The sequence below is a fragment of the Scyliorhinus canicula genome, chromosome 10, assembly GCF_902713615.1.
Source record: "Scyliorhinus canicula chromosome 10, sScyCan1.1, whole genome shotgun sequence".
In the NCBI taxonomy this organism is placed as follows: Eukaryota; Metazoa; Chordata; class Chondrichthyes; order Carcharhiniformes; family Scyliorhinidae; genus Scyliorhinus; species Scyliorhinus canicula.
The window spans coordinates 147,237,406-147,264,173 of NC_052155.1; the positions used below are offsets into that span (position 1 = coordinate 147,237,406).

The 26,768-nt window shown below is 44.5% G+C and overlaps 1 protein-coding gene across 10 annotated transcripts in view; it reads left to right on the plus strand.

The window, feature by feature from the left end:
• lrrfip2 (leucine rich repeat (in FLII) interacting protein 2) overlaps positions 1-26,768 on the plus strand; it is a 261,526-nt gene that overhangs the window by 191,821 nt on the left and 42,937 nt on the right. For 8 of the 10 annotated variants that reach the window (XM_038809832.1, XM_038809829.1, XM_038809830.1 and 5 more), the window contains 4 exons: positions 16,598-16,729; positions 16,915-16,986; positions 19,705-19,875; positions 25,261-25,353. In XM_038809832.1, coding sequence (XP_038665760.1) covers positions 16,598-16,729; positions 16,915-16,986; positions 19,705-19,875; positions 25,261-25,353 — 468 coding nt within the window. The remainder of the gene's footprint in view (positions 1-16,597; positions 16,730-16,914; positions 16,987-19,704; positions 19,876-25,260; positions 25,354-26,768) is intronic. The other 2 variants (XM_038809836.1, XM_038809838.1) reach the window with 1 other exon arrangement.

The following is a 26,768-nucleotide window of genomic DNA, read 5'->3' on the forward strand; positions in this document are numbered from 1 at the left end:
TGGCAAGTCATGCTACAGTTGTAAAGAACCTTGGTAAGGCCGCACTTGGAATAGTGTGCACAATTCTGGTTGCCACATGACCAGAAGGATGTGGAGGCTTTGGGGAGGGTGCAAAGGAGGTTTACCAGGATGTAGCCTGGTCTGGGGGTGTTGGCTGTGTGGAGAGGCTGGATCGACTCGGACTGTTTTCATCAGAAAAACGGAGGTTGAGGGGTGACCTGATAGTGGTCTACAAGATTATGAGGGGCATGGATAGAGTGACTGGATAGGCACTCTTTCCCAGGGTGGGGGGGTCAGTCACCAGGGGGCATAGGTTTAAGGTCCATGAGGCAAAGTTTGGAGGAGATGTGCAAGGCAGACATTTTACGCAGAGGGTTGTGAGCGCCTGGAACACGTTGACAGGGGAGGTTGTGGAAGCAGATACATTAACGGCGTTCAAAAGGCATCTTGACAAACACATGGATAGGATGGGTATAGATGGATACAGCACAAGACAATGCTGAGAGTTTTGGCAAAGGTTGGTGTCATGACCGGTGCAGGCTTGGAGGGCCGAAGAGCCTGTTCATGTGCTGTATTGTTCTTTGTTCTTTGAAAGTCTGGATAAAGCATATAACTTTGGGGCTTCTGGGTGCCACTATTTTTACAGACATGCATAAAACATACAGTGCAGAAGGAGGCCATTCGGCCCATTGAGTCTGCATTGACCCACTTAAGCCCTCACTTCCACCCTATCCCAATAACCCCCTCCAAACATTTTTGGACACAAAGGGCAATTTAGCATGGCCGATCCACCTAAGCTGCACGTCTTTGGACTGTGGGAGGAAATCAGAGCACCTGGAGGAAACTCACACAGACACTGGGAGAACGTGCAGACTCCACACAGACAGTGACCCAGCAGAGAATCGAACCTGGGACCCTGGCGCTGTGAAGCCACAGTGCTAGCCACGTGTGCTCGCGTGCAGCCCACAAATTTTCATGTGCATCTCTGCCCTCGAAAACTATAGTGCTATCAATAACTTTTCTTTCCTTCAAAGTCTTAAATGTGTTGTCACCTCCCAAAGAATGACCAGTAGATCTAATGCATTTGGATTTCGAAAAGGCACTCAGTGCGGTGGTACAAATGTTGTTGGGGGTAATATGTCACTATGGATAGAGGATTGGCTAATGAGCAGGAAACAAGGTCAAGGTAAATGGGTCATTTTCAGGTTGGCAATGTAACTTAGTGGAGTGCCAGAAGATCAGCGCTGAAAGCTTCTTTTAAAACTCATTTGAGGGACGTGGCCTCGCTGGCTAGCCCAGCATTCATTGCCTGCCCCTAATTACCGTTGAGAAGGTGAGGGTGAGCTGCCTTCTTGAACCACTGCATCCCATGTGGTGTTGATATACCCATTGTGCTTTTAGGGAGGGAATTGCAGGTTTTTGCCGAACTGACAGTGAAGAAACAGCAGTATATTTTCAAGTCAGGATGGTGAGTGACTTAGGGGGGATTCTCCAGGTAGTAGTGTTCACATGTATCTGCTGCCTTTGACCTTTGGTAGTATTCGTATATTTGTATAGTAATCTCTCTGCAGCCTTGATGAGTTTCTGCATGCATCTTGTAAATGGCACACACTGCTGTTACTGTGTGTCGGTGGTGAAGGGAGTGAATGTTTGTGGAAGGGATGCCAATAAAGAGGATACTTTGTTCTGGATGGTGTCGAGCTTCTTGAGTGTTGTTGGAACTGCATTCATCCAGGTAAGGGGAGAGTATTCCATCACAATCCTGGCAAGAGCCTTGTCGATTGTGGATAGGCTTAGGGCAGTCGGGAAGTATTACTCACCGCAGGATTCTTAGCCTCTTGACCTGCTCTTGTAGCCACAGTATTTATATGAGTAGTCCAATTCAGTTTGTGGTCACTGGCAATCCCCAGGATGTTGATAGCGGAGATTCAGTGATGGTGGTGTCATTAAATGTCAAGGGGAGATGAAATGAAAAATGAAAATCGCTTATTGTCACAAGTAGGCTTCAATGAAGTTACTGTGAAAAGCCCCTAGTCGCCACATTCCGGCGCCTGTCCGGGGAGGCTGGTACGGGAATCGAACCGTGCTGCTGGCCTGCTTTAAAAGCCAGCGATTTAGCTCAGTGAGCTAAACCAGATAGTTAGATAGTTGCTTTTTGGAGATGGTCATTGCCTTGCACTTAGGTGATGTTAATGTTTCTCGCCACTTATCCGTCAAAGTTTTAATGTTGTCCAGGTCTTGCTACATATGGACGCAGTCTGCTTCAGTATCTGAGGAGTCGCAAATGGTGCTGAACATTGTCCAATTATCTGCAAATATTAATATTCCCACTTCTGACTTTATGATGGAAGTAAGGTCATTGATGAAGCAGCTGAAGATGGTTCGGCTTAGGATACTTCCCTGAGGAACTCTGCAGTGATGTCTTGGAGTTGAGATGATCGACCTCCAACAACCACAATCATGTTCCTTTGTACTCGATATGAGTCCAACCAGCAGAGAGTTTGCTTCCTGATACCCATTGACTCTAGTTTTGCTAGGTCTCCTCAGTCCCATACTTGGTCAAAAGCTGCCTTGCTGTGGAGAGCAATCACTCTCACTTCATGTCTGAAGTTCAGCTCTTTTGTCCGTGTTTGAATCAAGTCTGTGATGTGGTCAGGAGCTGAGCGGCCCTGGCGGAATCCAAACTGTGCACCTGTGGGCAGGTTATTGCTAAACAGGTTGCACTGTTGATGACTCCTTCCATCATTTTAAAAGAGTAGACTGATGGATGGAAATTGGTCGGGTTAGATTTGTTCTGCTTTTTGTGTACAGCATATACCTGGGCAATTTTCCATGTTGCTAGGTTGATGCCACTGTTGTAGCTGTACTGGGGCATCTTTGTTAGGGATGCAACATTTTTGCCGGAATATTATCAGGGCCCATAGCCTTGGCAGTGTCCACTGTCTTCAACCGCTTCGTGATATTACATGGAGTGACTGGAATTGGCTGAAGACTAAAGGGACTTCCGGAGGAGGCCAAGATGGATCATCCATATGGCGCTGATGGCTGTTCACTGAAATATGTATGCTCCATATTAATGACATGGATGAAGGGACTGAGTACATTGTAACCAAATTTGCTGATGTTACAAAGATAGATAGGAAAGCAGGTTGTGAGAAGGACACAGTCTGCAAAGTGACAGGTTGTGAGCGGGCAAAAAAATTGGGTAAATGTTGTCGACTTGGTGGGAGGAATAGAAAAGTGGAACAAAATTACAGAAATCTGTGGAACAGAGGGATCTGGAATGTCCTTGTACATGAACCACAAAGTTAGTGTGTAGCTTCAGCAAAAAATTAGGAAGGCAAATTGAATAAAAATAAAAAATGCTGGATAAACTCAGCAGGTCTGGCTGTGTTTGTGGAGAGAAAGACAGAATTGGCATTTTGAGTCCATAATGACTTCAGAGCTGAAAAGGTGTTGAAACGTGATGAATTATATAGTTGGAGGGGGGAGGGTGCAGAAGGTGGAGCATAATAGAAGGTCAGGAACAGATTGGAACTGAGGAAAGATTAACAAAGATATCATGGACATGTGACAAGAGTGTTAATGGTAGCATTAGGACTAAGGGAGATGCTGACAGTGACATAAAGGTAAGATAGCAGAGTGTGTTAATACTGTAGGAGAACGAAGGTCTGTGCTCAGTGAAAGCAAAACAAAAGAACAAGCAACAGGTGGCTTTGTGGGAGAGGGGTAGCATGTTTGTATTGAGACAAACAGAAAGTGGGTCAAGATGGGGGAGATAATTCACAATCTTAAGTTGTTGAACTCGATGTCCAGAAAGCTGTAATTTGCCTAACCTGAAGTTTAGGTCTTGTTCCTCCAGTTTGTGTTGGGCTTCACTAGAGCATTGCAGCAGCCCAATAGAGCATGATGGTGTGTTGAAATGGCAAGTGATAGGAAGGTTGAGGTCATGCTTGCAGACTGAGCGAAGGTGTTCCACAAAGCGGTCTCACAGTCTGCATTTAGGCTCCTCAACATAGAGTAGACCGCATTGGGAGCAGCGAATACAGTCGTCCAATTTGAAGGAGGTGCAAGTGAAATGCAGCTTCAGCTGAAAGGAGTGTTTGGGACCTTGAGTAGTGAGGAGGGAGCAGACAAAGTTGCACCTTCTGTGATTGAATGGATAGGTACTGTGGGAAGAGAATGATTGGTTAGGTGCAATGGAGGAGTGGACAAATTTGTCCCAACTACGTTTTTGGAAAGCACAGCCATTGTCTACAGTTTCCACAACCAACTTCATTCCCTGGGTACCTTCTCCGTTCTACTCCATGGCAACTGTCTGACGCTGAAGCAAATTGTTCACAATCTTGGTGTCACATTTGACCCTGCGATGAACTTCCAATTCCATCTCCACACCATTACAAAACAGCCAATTTCCTGCTCTGTGACATCATCTAACTGCTCCACCTCTGTTCAACTGCTCCACATCTGCTGAAAGCCTCATTCATGACTTGCTTGCCTCTAGATTTGACTATTCCAATGCACTCCTTGCAGGCCTTCAAAGTTTTTGGAAGACCTCAACTTTACTGTAAAAATCATCTGCATGCCTTCAAATTCCTCAACCCCCTCATTGCTTGCTGATTCTGTATTCTCTTCCAGCGCCACAACCACGGTAGTACAGTGGTTAGCACAGTTGCTTCACAGCTCCAGGGTCCCAGATTCGATTCCCGGCTTGGGTCACCGTCTGTGTGGAGTCTGCATGTTCTCCCGTGTCTGCATGGGTTTCCTCCGGGTGCTCCGGTTTCATCCACAGTCCAAAGATGTGCAGGTTAGGTAGATTGGCCATGTTAAAATTGCCCTTAGTGTCCAAAAAAGGTTAGGGTGACTGGATAATGGGGATAGGGTGGAGGTGTGGCCTTAATTAGCGTGCCCTTTCCAAGGGCCGGTGCAGATCAATGGGCCGAATGGCTTCCTTCTGCAATGTCAATTATATGATTCTAGCTGTGCCCTCTAAATCTGGCCCCTTGCCAATTCCTGATTTTGAACATTCCATTTTTGGCAGACATGTCTTCTGGTGTGAAGACACTAAACTCTGTAATTCCTTCCTTAAATGTCTCATGACTCTCTACCACTCTTTGCTCCTTAATTCTTATTTTGGTCAAACCGTTGTCCTCTTGTGTGGCTGTGTCAAATGTTCTTTTGTCATGCTTTGGTAGCGAGGTTTGGGCTGTTTACTGTATTTAAGACACTATATAAATACAGTTTACTGTTCCTGTTGCTGGCCATGATTAGCAGGGGCATGGGAGGCAGTGTGGCCAGAGGCAGAGCAGAGGCTTATTGGCAAAAGATATATAACTACTCCTGTTTCCTTACATTCACACAACTATCCTATATCCCTAATCTTCAAGCTCCACATTGGTCATTCACATCCTCCTTTCGTGGCCACATGTGCTGCACCCTAACTAAGCCTTTTAGCTTTATCATTGCAAGCTCCCAAGAACAAGATCTCACTCGACCTGCCCTGCCCAACCAATCCTCCTGTCAAAGAAGGAAAGAAAGGAAGAATGCAGACAGTAGCTCAGAAACCAACGCCACACATAACTTCGAGGTTAGCACGTGATGTACAGTGCACAGCAGCCTCTCTAAATGAATAAGATGCCTACTTGTCAGAGGGCAAGATGGCCTATTATTGCTGCAGAGGAGGGGTTTTAAAAAATAAATATAGAGTATCCAGTTCATTTTTTTCTAACTAAGGGGCAATTTAGCGTGGCCAATCCACCTACCCTGCACATTTTTTGGGTTGTGGGGGCGAAACCCACGCAAGCATGGGGGGAATGTGCAAACTCCACACGGACAGTGACCCAGAGCCGGGATCTAACCTGGGCCTTCGGTGCGCAATGCTAACCACTGTGCCACCGTGCTGCCCTCTCTGCAGAGGAGTTGGCAAAGTGTTGCGATGGAAGCGCAGACAGATGTCCCAGTAGCTCTGAGATCCTCTGTCGAAAGGAGCTTGCACGACGTCTCTGGCCAGAGATCTATCCTCCACAAGATCACGGGACCGACTGAACAGAAAGCCAGAGGCATTGTCTGTCATAAGCATTGGGGAGCAAGAACCTACTGACCTCACTCCAGATGCCAACATTGCTGCTCCCTCTTCCACAACTCTGCTGTTGCGTTTCAGTTTCCTGGGAGCCAGTTGACTCGGATTGCTGAATCCCGTGCTGAGATATTGCTGTCTGAGATAGGGCCATCATAGTCCAGAGCCTCTCGAGGGTATTGCAGGAGGACATCTGACGCACACTCTTGAATTTCAGCAGCCACCCATCTCATCTGCTGCTGGGGTTGGCCTTTTGTCAGCACCAGGGTGATTGGTTTAATATTTGCAAATGTGTGATTTCTCCATTGTTTTTCTACAGATAACAACTGTTTCATTATGGCAGTGGGTATTGATAGAATTAGTTGTTTTTTTTTCATTGTGGCCTTCATGAAGAAGGGGGTTAGAAGGATAAAGTGCAGTTGATGGAATGGTGGATTGATCAGTCATGAGAGGTCAAGCCTGACTACTGTGATATAACAGTAATCTGGTGTTGGGCAAGACAGCGTTTATGCTTTTAAATGTGTTCTTCAATTAGATGGCAGCAAAGCTCCTTCAAATGCAAACCTAAAATCCTTCTTTTCTCCTCCTGCTTTGTTCCCTCCTCCCTCCAACTCGCTCTTGAACTGGACCCTCTGGCACAGTTAACAGCTGGCTTCTCCCGATTGCCAGATTGTGAAGCATGTGTAGGATCACCTCAAATCTGTAGACTTTTTCTGCCAAGTACAAAGTGAAGGATTTGGTTGAAGACCCAGTGGTCTACTGATACTTCCAATAGCTGAGTAGTTCACATTGTGTAAGTGCTCAGCTGTGTCTTGGGGGTTTCTCATGGAAGACATGAGCCATCGCATCAGAGGGTCGCTAAATAGACAGTACACATACTGCATCAGGCATCAAAGATTTGATAGGATGCATGACAGTCTCATAAATGCATGATGGCAGGTTTCGAGATAGCAGGCATTCACCTGCATGATGTACTGTCAGTGGTCATACGTGAGCTGCGCATTGAGGAAACGGAATCCCTTTTTTTGAACACCACTTGAGTTTAAATGAGACACTCATAATCTTGCCTCCCAGGACATTGGAGAATTCTGCAGTCTTGCCAAATCCCAGAGTTGGTCTGGTCCTCTCTGGCAATGAGAATAAAATAATTCCCCAGTGTGTATAGAGCTGCATAGATCTCACTATTGCAGAAGTGCACAGAGAATTATTACTGTTGGCACCTGCAAGTTTCCAGTAGCAGACATAAAAATGTGTGCTGATGAGATTTTATCAAGCAGTGCAGTCCTGTGTGCACTGTAATGTCTATGTGTCTTCATTCTACGAAGCTACAGATTTCGGACAAGTTCCTGAGTAAAGTGCAACCTCCTGAATTGGCCTTGGGTCATGTTAATGGATTAGTAGTGTTTTCTGAATGCTTTGAATGTATAAGGCCTACTGCTAAGAGCCACCTTCTCCCTTTCTTCAGCAGTGTCTTGCTTATCTATCTAATTGTCGCCTGAGTGTCACTTGCAATGGCCTTTCTTCCTGTACTCTGTCCTTGATTCCTTTATTTTTCTTTGCCCCTCAGCAACATCATTGAGATGCAGTATTACTTTTCACATGTATGCTGATGACACCCAGCTGTAGCTAATCACCACCTCTCTTGACTCCTCCACTGTTCCTAATTAAACTACTTATCGGGCATCCAATACAGGATAGAATCATATAGTAGAATCATAGAATGGCTACGAATGAGCAGACATTTCCTCCAATATGGCAAAGATTGAAACCGTTGTTCTCTGTTCCCACTCTGAACTTTGTTTCCTGGCTGCCTACACGATCCCTTTCCCAACAGTTGTCTGTTCTAAACTTTGGTGTCACATTTGGCCTTGAGATGAGCTTTCAACTTCATTCTCCATATACACCGACAACTTGGTTCTACAATAACATCGCTCAACTTCACCCCTGTTTGAGCTCATCCCCTGAAACATTCATCTGTGATTTAATTATCTCTAGACTCAACCAATCCAATTCATTCCCAGCTGGTCTCCCCGTCTTGGCCTTTGTAAACTTAGGTCACCCAAAACTCTGCCAAGTCCCGTTTCCTGATCATACCTACCAATGCTGCCCTATTTTGGCTACCGGTCAAGCAAAGTCTTTATTTTCAAATTCTCATCCTTCTTTTCAATTCGCTCCATGATGCTGTCCCTCTCCTTCCTGCTTCTATAATCTCCATCAACCCCACAACCACCTAAGAAATCTACGCTTATTTAATTATGGCCTCTTGTGCATTCTCAATTTTAATTACACCACCATTGGTGACTGTGCCTTCAGTTACCTCGTCTCCAAGTTCTGGGCCAGAATTTTACATTCTAAATGTCCGACTTCCCATGAAATCACAAGAGAATACATTGTGCACATGTGTAAAGCAGTCAGGCAAACAATACTTTTTTCCATTCTGTCATCCAAGGGTGGGATAAAACGGGCCTGGAGCATTGTCACTGTGAGTAATAAGGAGCTTAAGAGAGAGTTTGCTTCTGGCTGTTTTGTCAAACTTGACAGCTGATTTTCACTTCAGGCAAGCCTTCATTTCAGGACTCATTTCCGTCTCCAAAGGCTCAAACAGATTTACACTAAGGACACTTCGGGTCACCAGACAACCTTCTGTTTCTCTGATAATTAGGGTCATTTATTCGACTGGTGGGTCTTCTGAGGAGGAGGAAGGTAGAGGAGGCCAGGTGTCTGCAGGCAGGGTCCCAGGGAGTGAACTTTCAGAGAGATAGTCACAGGTAGTGCAAGGCCAGCAGGGAGTGCAAGGCAGAAGGGACTGCCAAAGGTGCCACTATCTTCCCGCCAGAGTGATGCAGCTACTTCAACATGTCTGAGGTCTGGTGCTGAAGGAGGCTCTGTCTCTCTAGGGAGATTTAACCTCCAGATGTCAGATGGTTTGGCCACAGATGACCTCCAAATGTGAGCGGCCACCCCATGCTAGTGACTCTAAAAGGACACAGTAGTCCTCTGCATCGATGCCTCTGACTCTTTTCAGGGCTAAGTGGGGGATAACAGTGGGCTGTTGTTCAATCTGCTGTCCACAGTTGCTTCAAACTGGTCACTGATGCTCTGTTCAGGAGGGTCATGACATTTATTAATTACTGGATGGAAGAGGCAGAGCGAGCCATCAGCTCCACTGCGATTTCAGGGTTTCCCCACACTCAGGGACCCATTTCCTGCACTCATCAACTGTTTCCAGTCTATGAACATGCAGGTAAGTCTGTGCAAGATACCCCGGCAGAACTCATGATGCACAAATCCTCCAACACACACAGGTCCAGGGCTGTTTGTAACTTCAGCTAGGTTATTAACTGGCTCCTGGATGACAAAGGGTATCCTTCGAAAGGGTGATTCATGTAACCTTTCTGGCACCTAAGGACAGATATGGAAGAGCGATAGAAGAGGAGTCACACCTCTACAAGGGTGATCTACTGAAGATGAGATTAAGATAGTCTCCAGAGCATGTGCCTCTTATAGCCGTTGCATGCTACAATCTCCACAATCTGGTTGTATCAAAGCAGACCCACTGGAGGATGAGGATAACAAGGCAGCTCGACAGGCCACAGATAATGATTCAAGTGGTGGTTCAGAAGGGAAGTACAGGGTGAGGAAGTGAGGATAGGCCTTTGGAACCTTCAGGGAGGCTGGGACACCAGAAAGGCCTTGATTTAACCTACCTTCAAGGCAATCTATGCCAAGGCATTGCCTTCACTGATGTCAGTGCTGTTGCTCGTTCTGGGTGAGTGTGCTTAACACTCAATTTGGCTCTGTTTCGTTACTTAGCTTTGGAGTCGCCAGGTATCGTTAAGATACCGCTACAAGTTTCAAGGTCAAGTTCAAAGCAATAAAACCATACACCAATTAGTAAGTTCAAACTAATGAGTTTATTATAATACAATTATAAACTACTCCTGCATACGCTAAGATGACTAAACTATTCCTACCACTAAATAGACCAGTACTTATCTGTATAAGGAACTGCCGGATCAGGGGGAAAATAGCCTCTTGCTCTGCACTGGGTCCGCAGATTTCAGGTTAAAAAGGGTCAGGAGTGTCTATCTCTGGTAGCGATCGTTGTGAGACACTTACTTGCTGGCAGCTGCTGTCCGAACCACTCCTCTCTCTCGGTCAAGGTCTTCTTCGGTAAAGGCTGGTCGAGAGGGCTGGTCAAGAGAGGAGGGCTGGTCAAGAAGAACAAACTAAGTTTGGGACCTGTCTTTTATAGGTCCCAGGGCTTCGCGCCCTTTTGGGCGGACCCTCTATCTGCTGGGGATCGATTGGGTCTCTTCCCAATTGATTTGTTTGAATCCCCCCAATACTGAGGCTGTCCCTCGGCTACTGGGCGGGCCTTCAGGTGCTTTGTCTTCGAACCCCGCTGGTGCCGGGGTGTCTGGCTTCCCATACAATGTTGCAATCACTTCCACATTTGTGTCCTTGTCTCTGGGATCGTTGCATTACTATGTTAACGGTCCCAGAGATTGCCTTATTAGTATGCGGAATGTTCGTTTCGGTGCTGTCTGCTCTCTTAGCAGACAGAATACACAGTGGCTTGTTGCAGCCTGCTTGTGCTGCAAACTTTGACCGTTTTACCCTGCAAGCTTTGCGTTCCTCCATTTTGTATTTAGGGAATGGCCAACTTCGGTGGCTACAGTGCCTCCTTAGTAGATGTTTGTAATGGCCAATTCCGTGCAGCACAAAATCCACTCAATATCAGTTCAATAAAGTTTACCGCCACTCGCATCCTGCAGGAGCTACTGCACCATGCCCTACACCTATGATACAAATGAGGCATACTAAGGTAATTTACACAACAGCAATATTTATCTGCAATGGCATATAAACAAAAGAACACAGCATTGCTTGATGTTAATTGTTCACGATAGAAAACAACTTAACAAATTATGGTAGAAGGGATGATTACACATCAAAAGGTCCCTCTTGTGTTCATAGAGCTCTGAACTTGTGTTTTTGGACGCTGCAACTTTGTGGCTCCTCCTCAATGGCAGCAGCATTTGAGAAAGCCCGACTCTGCTATCCTGTAGGCCCTGAATACCTTGACGGTTGTCCTCTACCCGATGGAAGCGGAGCAGCTACTCCTTGGGGAGTGTGTGTCCAGTGCCATAGCTGGACTCTCCACAGTCTTCGTGGCCAAATCAGGTGGCATGGTTACTGGCAGAGGGATGAAACAGCTGCCGCCTCATCCAGAGTGCCCTGAGAGAAGCCGGCAGAGCTGACATGAAGCTCGTCTCCCAGCATGAGGTCAGTCTGGACCCCTCTGCTTGCCATTAATGGGTGAGCACCTAGTAGAGAGACTGGATGCCTCAGTCACTGCTGGAGTTTGGGCTTGCACATCTGTGTGCATCACCACAATATCCTGATTGATTCCTGGAGCTGCATCGCGATGAGAGTCATCACTTTCTCAACAGAGAAGGCTACAGTCAGTGATGAGGGTCAAACCATACTCTATGGACTCCTCCATGACAGAAACCATGGTGTGCAAATCCTTAGGAATCTCTGCCAGATCTTCCCTGGCATTCTGCTGGACATCCAGCATCCGCTGCCTAATGGATCACTCGACTCATCATCTGCCTCAGACTCAGCATGGCCCTGGTCTCCAATAGGCCTCCGACTGCCAACTACCGAGGCGCACTCTACAGGCGAATATGCCATGCCCTGCCATTGTCACTGGAAATCTAATGCCCACTGAGATGCTTGTATCTGCACTGGTGCCTGCAAGTGTACCAATGGTCCAGTGTCAAGAGTCCTGCATTCATCTGGATGGAAAGTCTGGGAGAGGAAAATTATGTCAGCAGTATCAGTCATCACACTTTGACATTTTCACTTCCATTGAGACAACCCAACAATGTTTACACACTCCAATACATCGGTTCACTGCACTCATCTTTGTCAGAGACCCATGCCTCGGCATGACCTGTGGACCAAGCTGGGCGGTGGCACACAATCTCCACGGCATCATCTCGAACCTTGTCTGAATCATTAGGTTTAGGGGTGGGCATCGCCTGCCCTTGTCCTCTTGACTCTTATGGGTTCTCGTTGCCTGAAAGGACACAGGAACATTGATTAAGCCACCTGCAGCGCCATTTCAGCCGAGCCAAACCCACCTCGTGTGCAGGGCACATGAGTCATCGCCCTCAATCGGGCCAAGCGGCCAGAGGTCACTGTCTTGGCTGGAACCGATGTCAGTGCCTGTTAGCTCTTGCACTCTTGAACAACATAAACAACAGTGGCGTTTTATGATGAGCTGTATTGATGTAAATCAGGTGTTTCCATAGATTCTCCCCGGACTTATTTCAGGAGTCACAATTTTCAATCTCTCATCTATGCAGTGTGCTTCCATGTCACCACATTGTGTATCCTCTTTCCAGATCATCCTCGAAATCAGTGATGTCTCGATATTAATGTTGTGGAATGAGCTTTGTTCATATGTTTCGCAGGGTCATATCATGTTTATTCTTGACTGTGTAGGATTAAGGCAGATGTGTTCTCCTATCTGGTCTGCATTCTTGAACGGTGAAGGCACAGTGTACAAGGAGAGGCGTGTTCATGCATGGACAAGGCTTGTATATTATTCAATTCCATGTGCTCTGTCTTTTGACAGGATTTTCATGCCATGACCCCATAGTCGGAGCTTATGTGCACTGGTATCAGCCAATGGTATTTTTGATTTTCAGAGTGGACATCTGCTAAGATCACCAGTAAGTGGGAGCAATTTACCGCCTCAAGGTGACAAACCTCTGCCACATTATGTCCTGGTGCTCAAACATCCAACCGTGAGCATCTGTCACCCTTTATTTGTGTGTATTGCGGAGACAAAGCTCTCGTCACAAAGTAGTGACATAGCACTGTGCATCCTCTCACCTGAACACTTGCTGAGGTCACTGACGCTTATTCTAAATGGTGAATTCTGGCAATAAAGCCTTTGAGCATGCTCTGGAAGTTCACATTGTTGCTTCAGATAATGTTGAGGGGAGCAATGGGATAGGAGCAAGGATATACTAAAGCTAAAATGTGCTCTTCATTACATTCCCTTGAGGGCATCATGGTGGCTGAGCACTTTGGACTTGGCAAGGGGGAGGGATGGCCATGAGGGTACAGGGGAGGAATGGCCATGAGGGTACAATGTCTGAATTAAGGAGGAGGCATTTTAATGTCTGACATGCAAGAATTTAATTTAGTCATGTTCAGGTGGTCCCCATCCATATTAAGATGAGGATAAATGGAGCCCAGGATCCCTCACTGCCTGATGTCAGTGTGATTTGAAAGAATGCACCACAGACAATAGTCATCTCTCAATCATTCACAACAGTGGAACATCATTGCTGTCTTGTCCCAAGTGTGAATTATCTGAGTCACCATCAATGTTACACAGAGTACGTTGTTTCATTACTTGAGATGGATCTTCTCAAGGAGCCGTGTCAGATTGAAGACCTGCAGCTATGAGCCAGCACCTTCGGACGTATGATGCCGGTTTGCCTTCTTCCAGTCACCTGCTCATTTCAGCAAGGACACATGCTCCCGAGGTTTCAACATCCTTCAGAGGATTAGGGCAATGTGAACCTGATGTGTAACTATTCACTCTCGTATTGAAGTGAATGAGTGAAATGAGAGGAAAAGCAGCTTTGATGTTCATGAGGGCCCATGATGGAGAGCACTTGTTCAAGAGGGTACTCATTACAACTTACCATTCTCCTGGTGGAATCCAGTGGTAATGAGCGCCTTGAGCGCGTGCCTATCCCATCATGTCCATGCTATGGCCTATTTACCCTACAGCCTCGGCTCTGTCAAAGTCCCCTCTCTGATCTGGGCAGCACGGTAGCATGGTGGTTAGCATAAATGCTTCACAGCTCCAGGGTCCCAGGTTCGGTTCCCGGCTGGGTCACTGTCTGTGCGGAGTCTGCACGTCCTCCCCGTGTGTGCGTGGGTTTCCTCCGGGTGCTCCGGTTTCCTCCCACAGTCCAAAGATGTGCGGGTTAGGTGGATTGGCCATGCTAAATTGCCCGTAGTGTCCTTAAAAGTAAGGTTAGGAGGGGGGAGGGGGGGTTGTTGGGTTACGGGTATAGGATGGATACGTGGGTTTGAGTAGGGTGATCATTGCTCGGCACAACATCGAGGGCCGAAGGGCCTGTTCTGTGCTGTACTGTTCTATGTTCTATGATCCCCTTCGAGGACCTCCTCATCAGAGAAGATGTGCAACTCCTCAATCTCATAATTGCAGATTGTGCAGTCCGCAGTAAGCCATGGTGATCTGTGAGACCATCTGAGGACTGTAATAAATTGTTCCGCCAGATCTGTCCAGGCATCGGAATCACGACTTTAGAATACCTATGGTGAGCACCACCAATGCCTGGGTAGCGGCATGAGCCTCATACCTTCTCTGTGCAGGTACCCATTGTCACCGAGGTGCATTCTGGTCCCATGTGGTACCTTGAAGCTGTCAAGGATCTGTGATTTAAGCATCATGGATGCAGATTAAAAGCCAGCCTCACCTTCCCACTGGCCTGATAGCAGAGACTTGCCTGTAGCAATCCCCTGAAAGCAATGTAGTGCTGCTTGCGAAGCCTGATGCTGATTTCAACGAGCGATGTACGATGTCAAGGTAGGCAAATAAACCCCAAAGTTGCAAGCAAGGTGCAGGTTGCAAGGTACGGGGCCCATATGTATAGTTGTGAAACACGTCAGTCTAATTGCACGCTAATTGATGTGCCCAGATAATCCAGAGTGGGGGAATGATTCCAGTGAGGAGTCCTTATAATGAGATCAAAATGTATTTAAATGATGTTCCTGATATGTTGTGGTGGGACGTGCCATTGATGGCTGGAACGCACAATCCAAACTTGTTTTTACGACTGTTTTTTGTATTTCTCGCGTTATTATTCACTTCCGCATTGCCATGACGCCCATCACAGTTCCTGACACGTACTTCAACTCCTTTGCCAAGATAGAGTTGTGCACTAAACTTAGGCTAAATTAAATGTTGCAGTTTAAGATCCCCATCTTGGCCACCTCGCAGTTACTTGACCACCTCGCAGTTACTTGACACCCAAAGCAGCCACTGGATGAAAACAATTTCTTACGATTCTCCATTCATTCTTTCATGATCCCTTGTTACCGATTCACCACGTCAATTGAAACAATCTTTATTTATGCTCTGAAAAAGTCAACAATTGAATTGTTTGCATCATGTGGCCCCCAACCCCCTTTGTTCCAGTAAACACAAATTACAGATGCATTATTTTGAGCATAATTGGTGAGACGTAAACCTTTTGCAAGCTTGCAACAAAACATGACCAGAGAAAATGATGGTGAACCAGCAATATGACCGGGTAGATAATATTTTTAGTGAAGATGTACATAATTCCTGTCACATTTTTAAAATGTTAATGTTTCTGAAAGCACCTTTCAACCCATCATATTGTTTTTGTTTGGTTCTTAACTTCACTACAATTATCAGGTTCTTTGGAAAAAGTCCCAATCAGATGCTCATCTTAGTTTCACATGATTAAGGGTTTAATTTCAAGCTGGTTTGAACAAAGAACGAGCTATTTGGCTTTCTGAATCCCCTTACACATTTTAGTCTAACGCCCGTAGATAAAATTACAACTCTGCTGAAGACGCTTTTTATACAAAACGTTAGTTCAGACAGGTTCTCAATGTATTTTAACTGTTGCTTCAAGCTATCAAGTAGAAATATTTCCAAAGGGCAGGAAACCAGCAAGATTCTCGACTCATAGTATTTATCTAATTTAGCAGGAGAAAAAGCTTCCACTGAAAATAGGCAAATTTATGAGGGCCATTTCTTTCTTTATTTTCCAAACTCATTTTCTGGATGTCCCTGGCAAGGCCAGTGTTTAATCCCTGTTACTAACTATTTCATACTGCTGAGTAACTTGCTGGCTTCTTCAGAGAGGAGTTAAGAAGCAACCACAGTTGTGGAACTGGGGTTGCATATTGACCAGACTGGTTTCCTTTCCTCCTACATTTGACTCCAGACCCACAGCTGTGCAGTTGATTCTTAAATGCCCTCGGGGATGGGCAATAAATGCTTGCCCGGCCAGTGACGCCCACATCCGCTGAACAAATTAAAAAAAAATCTTGGATCACAATTCACCAGTTTGCTGAAACCCGTAGGACCCAATTTGTAGAGTAGGACCAATATACAGTAGGTCGTTGAAAGAATATTTTCAGGTGGTGAATGATGTCTGAAGTAATGAGAAAGTAGTTCCATTTGCACCATTCAAAAATGTATAATTTTCTACTCAGAATGAACAACTTGCCTGAAAAAGCTGCTATTTTTACTTTCTTTTCCTGAAACATGTAGCAGTTCATATTCCCTTTAAAACCCAAATGTACATTTTTAACACTCTGCTTTACCAGTTGTCATGCAGTCAAAACAGAAGTTGTGTATTCTGAAATTCACTCTTCTTTGTTTCCATGGCAATTACTAGTCTGTCTCTTTCTTTCATCTCCAAGCCTGCTTCTCGAAATGCAGTTGCAGGGTTGTCAGCAGCAACACTGGCCTCGCTTGGGGGATCTTCCTCTCGACGAGGGAGCGGGGATACAAGTAGCATACTGGATCCAGATGTTTCACTCAGCGAATTGCGGGTAAGGTTTATTAAACTATATTTTTGCATTGAGTTGGTGAACTGTTGTAAATTTAAATGTTTTTATCTGTTGACCAAATTCTTATATTTTCGGTACACACAATGCGATAAAAATATTTAGTTTGATGTTTTTTTGTTCCCTTCCCCCTCCCATTTATCCAATGGTTCATTCCATATGTCCAACAGGATATCTATGAGCTTAAGGACCAGATTCAAGATGTAGAGGGGAGATACATGCAGGGATTAAAAGAACTTAAGGTATCAGGGCCATGTCCCCCAGCATGTTTTTCTATTTCCTGTGGCTGTCATACTGGGAATTTGAGCTGCACTCCTTTAACATGCTAGAGCAGAATCCCTTTGTAGCATTTGACTAACTTTTGTTTTGGCTCAATGGTAGATATTATGGATTCTTATTGTGGCATGTGCTGTTCTCTGAATGTAACCCTTATAGCAACGTTGTGTGGTAGTTTGATTTAAAAAAAATAACTTCATTGTCTCAAAACAACTAGCCACAGAGCAGTAGCAATTTGAGCAGAACAACTGTGACCCACAAAGGTGGAAAACAATCCCACTTGTTTCAACCTGACCTTTGACCTGATTTGGCTGGAATGACAGGAGATTGCATTTTCTGCAGTCTACTGTGTTTGGAATGTTAGCATGGAACCAGCAGTGGAGAGCTCTGCATTTTCAGTCTTTGGAAACATTTGAGAATTTGATTAGAAACTGTCAGAAATAGAGGGGGGTGGAATGGGAAATGCAGGGGAGTGGGATGGGTAAAGTCAAAATTTCAGTGGCATTTGGAGCTTAAAATGATCTTGCATAGTTTTTTAAATGCCTATCTTCACAATTCATTTTTATGCATTCTGTTAAGTACAAAGCTGCATTTTTTCTAAAGAGCAAAAGTATTGTTCTGGGACTCTTTTTAAATAATTGGAATGCAAAGCTAGAAGAGAGAGTACAGATTTTTGGAAAGCCAGAAGATGCTTTTACAGTTCACTTAATAATTCAGGTAAAATAATTGGAAAAAAGCAGGATTTAAATCAAGGGATACAAAAATATCATGAAGTCAAATTCAAGTAATAAACCAACCAAGGGATAAACTAAAATATATTTTTTTAAGTTTCAAAGCTGGAAGTGTGGAGCCCTGTGGATATTTGCAAATAGACAAGTCAAGATGGCGCTTCATTGTTTCTGGATAGAAAAATGCGCTTTCTACTTCATAAATTTCAAAGAATTTGATAGTTTGTACCTAGTAAAAATGTATTGCTTTTCATCGTGGAAACGTAAGGAGCTGTATTCATTTTAACAATTTTTCACCTAATTACTCTTTATCTGTGTAATTATGTTGTGTACACATGTTATTTAAGTATAGTTTATGCTTCTGCATGGCAACAGTATTAGCAATAGTTTTTTTTAACATAGCCTCAGCATCACCTATATTTAAGTAAAGGTTTGTAGTATTAAGGTTGCGCATCGGATTAGCCCAAGCTATCATGATCCTGTTACCTGATTTTTCAGACATGGACCTTGCTTTCTGCTTGCCTTTATTTGTCACAGCTAGAGCAGAAGGAAAATCTTTCATCGCACTTGGGTAGACTATAAATTTAGGCAACTAAAAATACTCTTGTGTGGGAAATCTGGCACTCACCTACAAGTATCATATAAAACATGGAGGTAAAGAGGTCAAAAGTTGAACTAAGCAGCTAAGAAACTCTGAAAGTGTAATCTCTACCAGGAAGAGAGTTGCTGCTTTTAGCTGGTTACGCTTGCTTTCAACAACTTGTTTTCGTGCAGGTAAATGTTGACTTGTTTCTCCAAACAGGAAAGCATTTATGTGCAACGTACTCACCAGGGATTCATCTAAATGTTAGACACTTTGCTTTTTCTAAAATTGAGCATTGATTGGCTTTTGCTTAACTTTAACAGATCTTTTACTGAAAATCTGGGAAAATGTAGTGATTTCAATGCCTAACTTCCCTTTAATCTAATATTTGGATCTGTGAGACCCGTGAGCACTGTAATCATAGAGGGGTGGAGTTTATATTCATGTGTGGCAACATGTACTGCTAAAAGCAAAGCACAAACGGAAACCTAGGGCGGGATTTACCGACTGTTCACGCCGGTGGGAAATTCCAGACCCACTCCAGCGCACAGGTCTCCTGGTGGCTAAGGGTGCAATCAATGGGAAATCCCGTTAACAAAAGCAGGACCAGTACATCCCGCTGGTGCGCAACCTTGCCGCCGACAAAACAACAAGTATAATTTGAAGGTTTTCCATAAGAGCCCAAATCATGTCTTGTTTTTAAAGAGCTTTTCCAGTGTTCTGTAACCAAAACCTGCAAGAAGTTTGGCTAACTTGACTCCTGGACTTTGGAATGCACACGGTAAAATCTTTGCATGAACTATCAGCTGTTTCTTTGCCTTGTCTTATTTTTAAACATTTCAATACAAAAGAGAATAAAACCGCTTGAAATATTTTTTTTCCCCCATAGTTCCTTTTACATTTACTAATGAAATTCTAATATACAAAAGATCAACTGTGAGAATTAAGGGGGCAGCATGGTGGTGCAGTGGGTTAGCCCTGCAGCCCCTCAGCGCCGAGGTCCCAGGTTTGATCCTGGCTCTGGGTCACTGTGGAGTTTGCACATTCTCCCGTGTTTGCGTGGGTTTCGCCCCCACAACCCAAAGATATGCAGGCTCGGTGGATTGGCCATGCTAAATTGCCCTTAATTGGAAAAAATGAATTGGGTACACTAAATTTATAAAAAAAACTGAGAATTAAGTGATATTTGCTTTTTGCAGTGATAAACATATTATAAATTGGCAACCTACAATCATGTTGACTTTCTTCCCTCTCGCCCTCCATGTGACTATCGAATCAGGTTTCTAATACATTGCTGCTTGTTCTTTATGACGATAGTTGTTTCCAACATCAATGATTCTGTCACCAGAATATCAGTTGTTTTCAAATTGCAGGATTCATTATCAGAAGTAGAAGAGAAATATAAAAAAGCTATGGTCTCCAATGCGCAGCTGGACAATGAAAAATCTAACCTCATCTACCAAGTGGATACACTAAAAGATGTTATTGAGGAAATGGAAGAGCAGATGGCTGAGTTAAATAGAGAGAACGTCGAAAAATCAAAGGTAATCAATTATGAGCAACTAAGCAGTGCCTGACAGTTACTGTTTGTCTTGCACTTCAGATGTGTTTTCTTAACAATCTGTTGATCAAAGGTCCCTTTAGGGTAACAATTGTAATTTTGTAGATATGTCTCATTGTTAAATTGAAACAGCTTCTGACTTCTGTTGCAGCAAGAGCTGGACCTGCTCAATTACCATAATTCAGGGAGAGGTGTAACAGATTGATTGTATTTAAAATTAATTCTGATGATGTTTTTTAGAAAAGTATTTGACAATATACTTTGCATCAAATAGTTAAATTTTAAATTTTTGATATTTCCCAAAAGGTACGCCATGTCAAAGATGGACGCTAGCGTATTTACATAGAATTTACAGTGCAGAAGGAGGCCATTCAGCCCATCGAGTCTGCACCGGCTCTTGGAAAGAGCACCCTACCCAAGGTCAACACCTCCACCCTATCCCCATAACCCAGTAACCCCACCCAACACTAAGGGCAATTTTGGACACTAAGGGCAATTTATCATGGCCAATCCACCTAACCTGCACATCTTTGGACTGTGGGAGGAAACCGGAGCACCCGGAGGAAACTCACGCACACACGGGGAGGATGTGCAGACTCCACACAGACAGTGACCCAAGCCGGAATCGAACCTGGGACCCTGGAGCTGTGAAGCGATTGTGCTATCCACAATGCTACCGTGCTGCCCACGATACTCAAGTGGAAACAGATCTACTGAGCATTAAGTCTGGTTAAAAGGGTGGTGACTGAGGAGTAGAGTTGATTTGCATTTTGGAATGTTCATTCACGATGATGAAAGTGAAAACCGCTTTTAATTTAATTCAGAATCTAATTTCAGAATGTTCCAAAGAGTTTCCAAGCAATTGTTTACTTTTGAAGTTCAGTCTCTGTTTTTATGTTCATGAATACAGCACTGATTTTCTGCACTGTGTGGCCCTATCAGCAGCATACACAATAACCATTCGGTCTATTTTTGATCGTGATACTTCTTTAGTTAGTGCCATGGGATATTTTGTGTCCAGTGGACGCCTGGGAACAGACAAACAGAAATTATCATCTGAGTTGTGAATATAGATGGTGACCAGATGCAACACACCTGTGTGGCACTACTGGTCACATGCTGCTAGTTGGCGCACCTGCACTATCTCCATTCTTTATCTCTGCCACTCAGCCATTTTCCTAACTAGGTAAATAATTTTCCTTCAATTCTATATAGTTCAACTTTAACTAACAGCTTCTTACAATAGAGAACATTTCCCGAACAAACTGTCTATGTCATATTTAACATAGGAGTGTTGCTCTTTCAGTGTGTAGTGCTGCCTTTGACTGGGAGCAGAAAGGGGCCATTTGGCCCCTCAAGTCTGCTCTACCATTAAATAAAGATCATGGGTGTTCTGATTGTGGCCTCAGCTCCACATTCCTGGCTTTCTTCAATATTTTTTGATTTTACCTCTGCCTTAAAAAATGGTTCGCTTTCTGGGGGAAAAATGTTCCAAAGACACTTGACCCTCAGAAAAACATCTAATTTCCATCTTAAGTGAGGAAAATAGGTTTGAATTCATGGGATATTGGCACCAGTACTGGGAAATTAGAGAACTGTTTCGATGGGACGGTCTTCAGTCCGAGCGAATCGCGTACCTAGGTTTGTAGATAGTGTTTTAAACCGAATAGACGGGGGGCTGGGGTTCAGTTGTTGGGGAAATTAGAAAACCCAAATTAAAGGAGGAGGTAAGAGTACAGGTTAGCAATGTGGCGGATGGGTACCAGAATATAAAGATATGGGGCAGAATGGATGAATGCCTATGCACCAAGGAATTATAGAAGAGTAGGGAAATTCAACAGTGAAATAAATTTAAAAGCTTTGTATCTAAATGCACAAAGCATTCAGAACAAACTTAATGAGCTAATGGCGCAAATAGAAACAAAAGGGGATGATTTGGTGCCATTTACTAAAACATGGTTACAGGGAGACCAGGACTGGGAGTTGAATATCCATGGGTACACAGTTTTTCATAAAGATAGACTGAAAGGAAAAGGAAGTGGTGTAGCCCAGCTGGTGAGGAAAGAGATTAGTGCTGTTGTGAGAAATGACATCACATGGGATTAGGGGTAACTCATTACCTTGCATCGGAGACTGGCTGATGGACAGAAGTGAGGATAAATGGATTTTTCTGGATGGCAAGATGGAACTAGTGGAGTCCCATGGGGTTCGGTCATTGGGCTCCAACTATTTACAATCTATATAAATGACTTGGATTGAGGAATAGAAGGTTCTACAGCCATATTTGCAGACAACACAAAAATAAGAGGGCCAGTAAATTGCAATTTGGAAATAAGAACCTGACAAATGTATGGCTAGGGTAGGAGAGTCAGCCAAGATGGGAGTTTAACGTGGATAAGTGTGAGACCATGCATTTTGGTCGGAAAAATGGGAAGAGACTTCAGGGTGCTCCATTGCAGAGGGTTCTGAGTGTTCATGAGTCGCAGAAAATGAGCATGCAGGTACAGCAACTAATAAAGAAAGTGAATGGAATGTTAGTATTTAAAGCCCCAAAACAGATCCTTGTGGTACAACACTAGTAACTGAACTCCAGGGTGAACATTTCCCATCAACCACCACCCTATGTCTTCTCACAGCTAGCCAATTTCTGATCCAAACTGCTAAATCACCCGGCCCTGACGGGATATATCCAAGGACTCTATGGGAAGCAAGAGGTGAAATTGCAGAGCCGTTGGCAATGATCTTTTCGTCCTCACCATTAACAGGGATGATACCAGGGGATTGGAGAGTGGCGAATGTCGTGCCCCTGTTCAAAAAAGGGAATAGGGATAACTCTGGGAATTACAGGCCAGTTTGTCTTACTTCGGTGGTAGGCAAAGTAATAGAAAGGGTACTGAGGGATAGAATTTCTGAGCATCTGGAAAGAGACTGCTTGATTAGGGATAGTCAGCACGGATTTGTGAGGGGTAGGTCTTGCCTCACAAGTCTTATTGAATTCTTTGAGGAGGTGACCAAGCACGTGGATGAAGGTAAAGCAGTGGATGTAGGGTACATGGATTTTAGTAAGGCATTTGATAAGGTTCCCCATGGTGGGCTTATGCAGAATGTAAGGAGGCATGGGATGATGGGAAATGTGGCCAGTTGGATAACAAACTGGCTAACCGATAGAAGTCAGAGAGTGGTGGTAGATGGCAAATATTCAGCCTGGAGCCCAGTTACCAGTGGCGTACCGCAGTGATCGGTTCTGGGTCCTCTGCTATTTGTGATTTTCATTAATGACTTGGATGAGGGAGTTGAAGGGTGGGTCAGTAAATTTGCAGACGATACGAAGATTGGTGGAGTTGTGGGTAATGAGGAGGGCTGTTGTCAGCTGCAAAGAGACATAGATAGGATGCAGAGCTGGGCTGAGAAGTGGCAGATGAAGTTTTACCCTGAAAAGTGTGAGGTTGTCCATTTTGGAAGGACAAATCTGAATGCGGAATACAGGGTTTTTTTTGCTTTTTTTTTAAATTTTAGAGTACCCAATTATTTTTTTCCAATTAAGGGGCAATTTAGTGTGGCCAATCCACCTACCCAGCACATCTTTTTTTGGGTTGTGGGGGTGAAACCCACGCAGACACGGGGAGAATGTGCAAACTCCACATGGATAGTGACCCAGGGCCGGGATTCGAACCCGGATCCTCAGCGCCGTAGGCGACAATGCTACGGAATACAGGGTTAACGGTAGGGTTCTTGGCAATGTGGAGGATAGAAGAGGTCTTGGGGTCTATGTTCATAGATCTTTGAAAGTTGCCACTCAAGTGGATAGAGCTGTGCAGAAGGCCTATGGTATGCTAGTGTTGATTAGCAGAGGGATTGAATTTAAGAGCCATAAGGTGATGATGCAGCTGTACAAAACCTTGGTAAGGCCACATTTGGAGTACTGTGTGCAGTTCTGGTTGCCTCATTTTAGGAAGGATGTGGACTCTTTGGAAAAGGTGCAAAATAGATTTACCAGGATGTTGCCTGGAATGGAGAGTAGGTCTTAAGAGGAAAGGTTGAGGGTGCTAGGCCTTTTCTCATTAGAACGGAGAAGGATGAGGTTTATAAGATGATCAGGGGAATGGATAGAGTAGACAGTTAGAGACTTTTTCTTCGGGAGGAACAAACCATTACAAGGGGACATAAATTTAAGGGGGATGGTGGAAGATATAAGGGGGATGACAGAGGTAGGTTCTTTACCCAGAGAGTAGTGGGGGCATGGAATGCACTGCCTGTGGAAGTAGTTGAGTCACAAACATTAGGGACCTTCAAGCGGCTATTGGATAGGTACATGGATTACGGTAGAATGAGGGGGTGTAGATTAATTTGTGCTTAATCTGGGACAAAAGTTCGACACAACATCGTGGGCCGAAGGGCCTGTTCTGTGCTGTATTTTTCTATGTTGAATGTTCATCCTGTTTAAAGTGATTCTAAGAGCGCATATTACAGTATCAAGGATGAGTAGATTCTTTGAGGGGGTAGAGGACAGGTGTGCGCGGGGAGGCCCGCAAATCACTTCCACATGTTCTGGGCATGTCCAAGACTGAAGGGGTTCTGGCAGAGGTTCGCAGACGTGATGTCCGAGGTGCTGGGGGAGGTGATGGTCCCGAGTACAGAGGTGGCGATATTTTGAGGTGTCAGAAGATCGGGTGTCCAGGGGATGAGAAAGGCCGATGTCTTGGCCTTTGCCTTCCTGATAACCCGGAGTCGTATTTTGCTCAGGTGGCGGGACTCGGAAGGGCCAAAAACAGAGTGTGGGTGAGCGACCAGCGGAATTCCTGAGGCTGGGGAAGGTCTGGTTTGTCTTGAGAGGGTCAGTGGATTGAACCATTTATTGATTTAATTAACGAGGTTTTAGGAGTCAGTCGGGTTTGGGTTGTTTATAATGTTTGCTCGTTCTTCTCCTTGTGAATGTTTATATGAAAATGCCTTGAATACAATTATTTTTTTTTTTTTAAATGATGAGGGAATCTGATTGAGGAGCCACAAGTAAGAACATAAGAAATTGGAGGATGAGGATGCCATGTGGCCTCACCAACAACACAGATTAATATAGGCCACGATTTGATTTCTAGTTTGTGTTGAGTTGGCTGATAACAGCCAGCTGGTGATAGGGATGTTGTGGTTTGCCTTGCCAGATTAGCTTCTTTCCAGCGACCACTGATGCAAATCTGGATCGGGTTCAGAAGCAGTTCTGGACGGACAGAGAAGAAAAGTGTCATAAATAGGTGCTGCTCAATCTCCACTAGGAAAAGTTGGCTGATAAAGAATAAATCTGTGTGTGATGAACAGCTGTAATAAGTTATGACAAGGTTTTGAATAAAATGTACTTTTGATTATTTTTCAGGAACTGGAACGGCAAAAACATATGAGTAATGTGTCGCAACATAAAGTAGAAGAACTAAAAGAGGGTATTCAGCAAAGAGACAAACTTATTGAGGTAGGTGGAGGGTGATGGCCTGTTTTCTTATCGAAAGGTCTTATCTCAGTGTTTGTATCAATTGATAAAATAAACTTCGACCATTGGTAGAAAACAGCCCATGGTTCTTGACACCACTGGACTTGTAATTGTCAGTTTGGCTATTGCAGCTGAAAATTTGTTGGTAACTGCCTTGAGAATATCTTAAGTTTTGAATCTACGTAACCAATGAGCTGAATATTTTGAGGTGCTATGTATTTCAAAAACTACGAATTCAACCTATATCTTTGGATTTCAATCATCAAATCAAAAAATATACTTTCAAAAGTATAGTAGAGATCAGATTATTATGGATAATAATAAGACATTAGTATGTAATGTGTCAACAAATGAGTTGGGCTATTCATATGAACATAAACAAAAAATGATTTCAACACATTTATTTTATGTTCAACAATAAATGTATCACTTCCGCTTGTGACCATGGAGTGATTGGTCACATAAAGGGCTGTTCCTGTTCAAAGTCACAGAAAAGGGCTCCCTTGACCCAGATCAGGGTGGAATTTTGATGAAAAGGTGTAGGTGAATGTTAGAGACGTGGTTTACCCCTGAAATGGTATGTCTTCTGATCGCCAGACCTGGCAGAAAGCAGTGAGAGGTTTGGCTGGAAAGTTGAGACAGTCTTGTGCTTCATAGACTGTCTCTTCCAGCATGCAGGTGGGGGAGGGGCAAGCATAAGGCCCCAAATACAGCAACTGATGACTTTTATCAAGGAGGAATTCCATAAACAGAGGAAAGCAATGCATGAGGATCATGCAAAAGCTATTGCAGAAGTTGTGGCACCCCTGAAGAGTACTTCGGAGCGAATGGAGAGGTGTTTGGAGGTGCAGGGGTCACAGATTCGGGAGATTGAAGGAGTGATCTCGGACCATAGCGATCGTGTGGTGGCTCTGGAGGTGGGGCTCCTAGGAGACCTTGGTAAAACGCTGAGGGCAAAGTTGGGAAGCAGGAGAATACCTTGAGAAGACAGAACGTGCGAATAGTGGCCCTGCCTGAAGGAGTGGAAGGTGTGAGTGCCACGATGTACGTCTCGAGGAGGCTGGCGGGACTGTTGGCAGAACGGGTGCTAGATAAGGCACCTGAAGTGGACCGAGCGCATAGGTCTCTGAGTCAAAAGCCTAGAAGTGGGGAGCCGCCGCGGAAGGTGATCGTGAGACTCCATAAATTTGTGGAGAAAGAGAAAATTCTATGGTGGCCAAAGAGAAGCGTAGCTGCGACTGGGAGGCGTGTAACATCCGGATTCATCGGAGCCGAGTTGGCAAAACGGCGAGCAGGTTTAAACAAGCCCAAGGCAGTGCTATACCAGTGGCAGGCAGATGAAGGTTGGGGTGCTCTACGGGGTGAAATTATGGGTGACGTTCGGAGGTCAGGAGTAT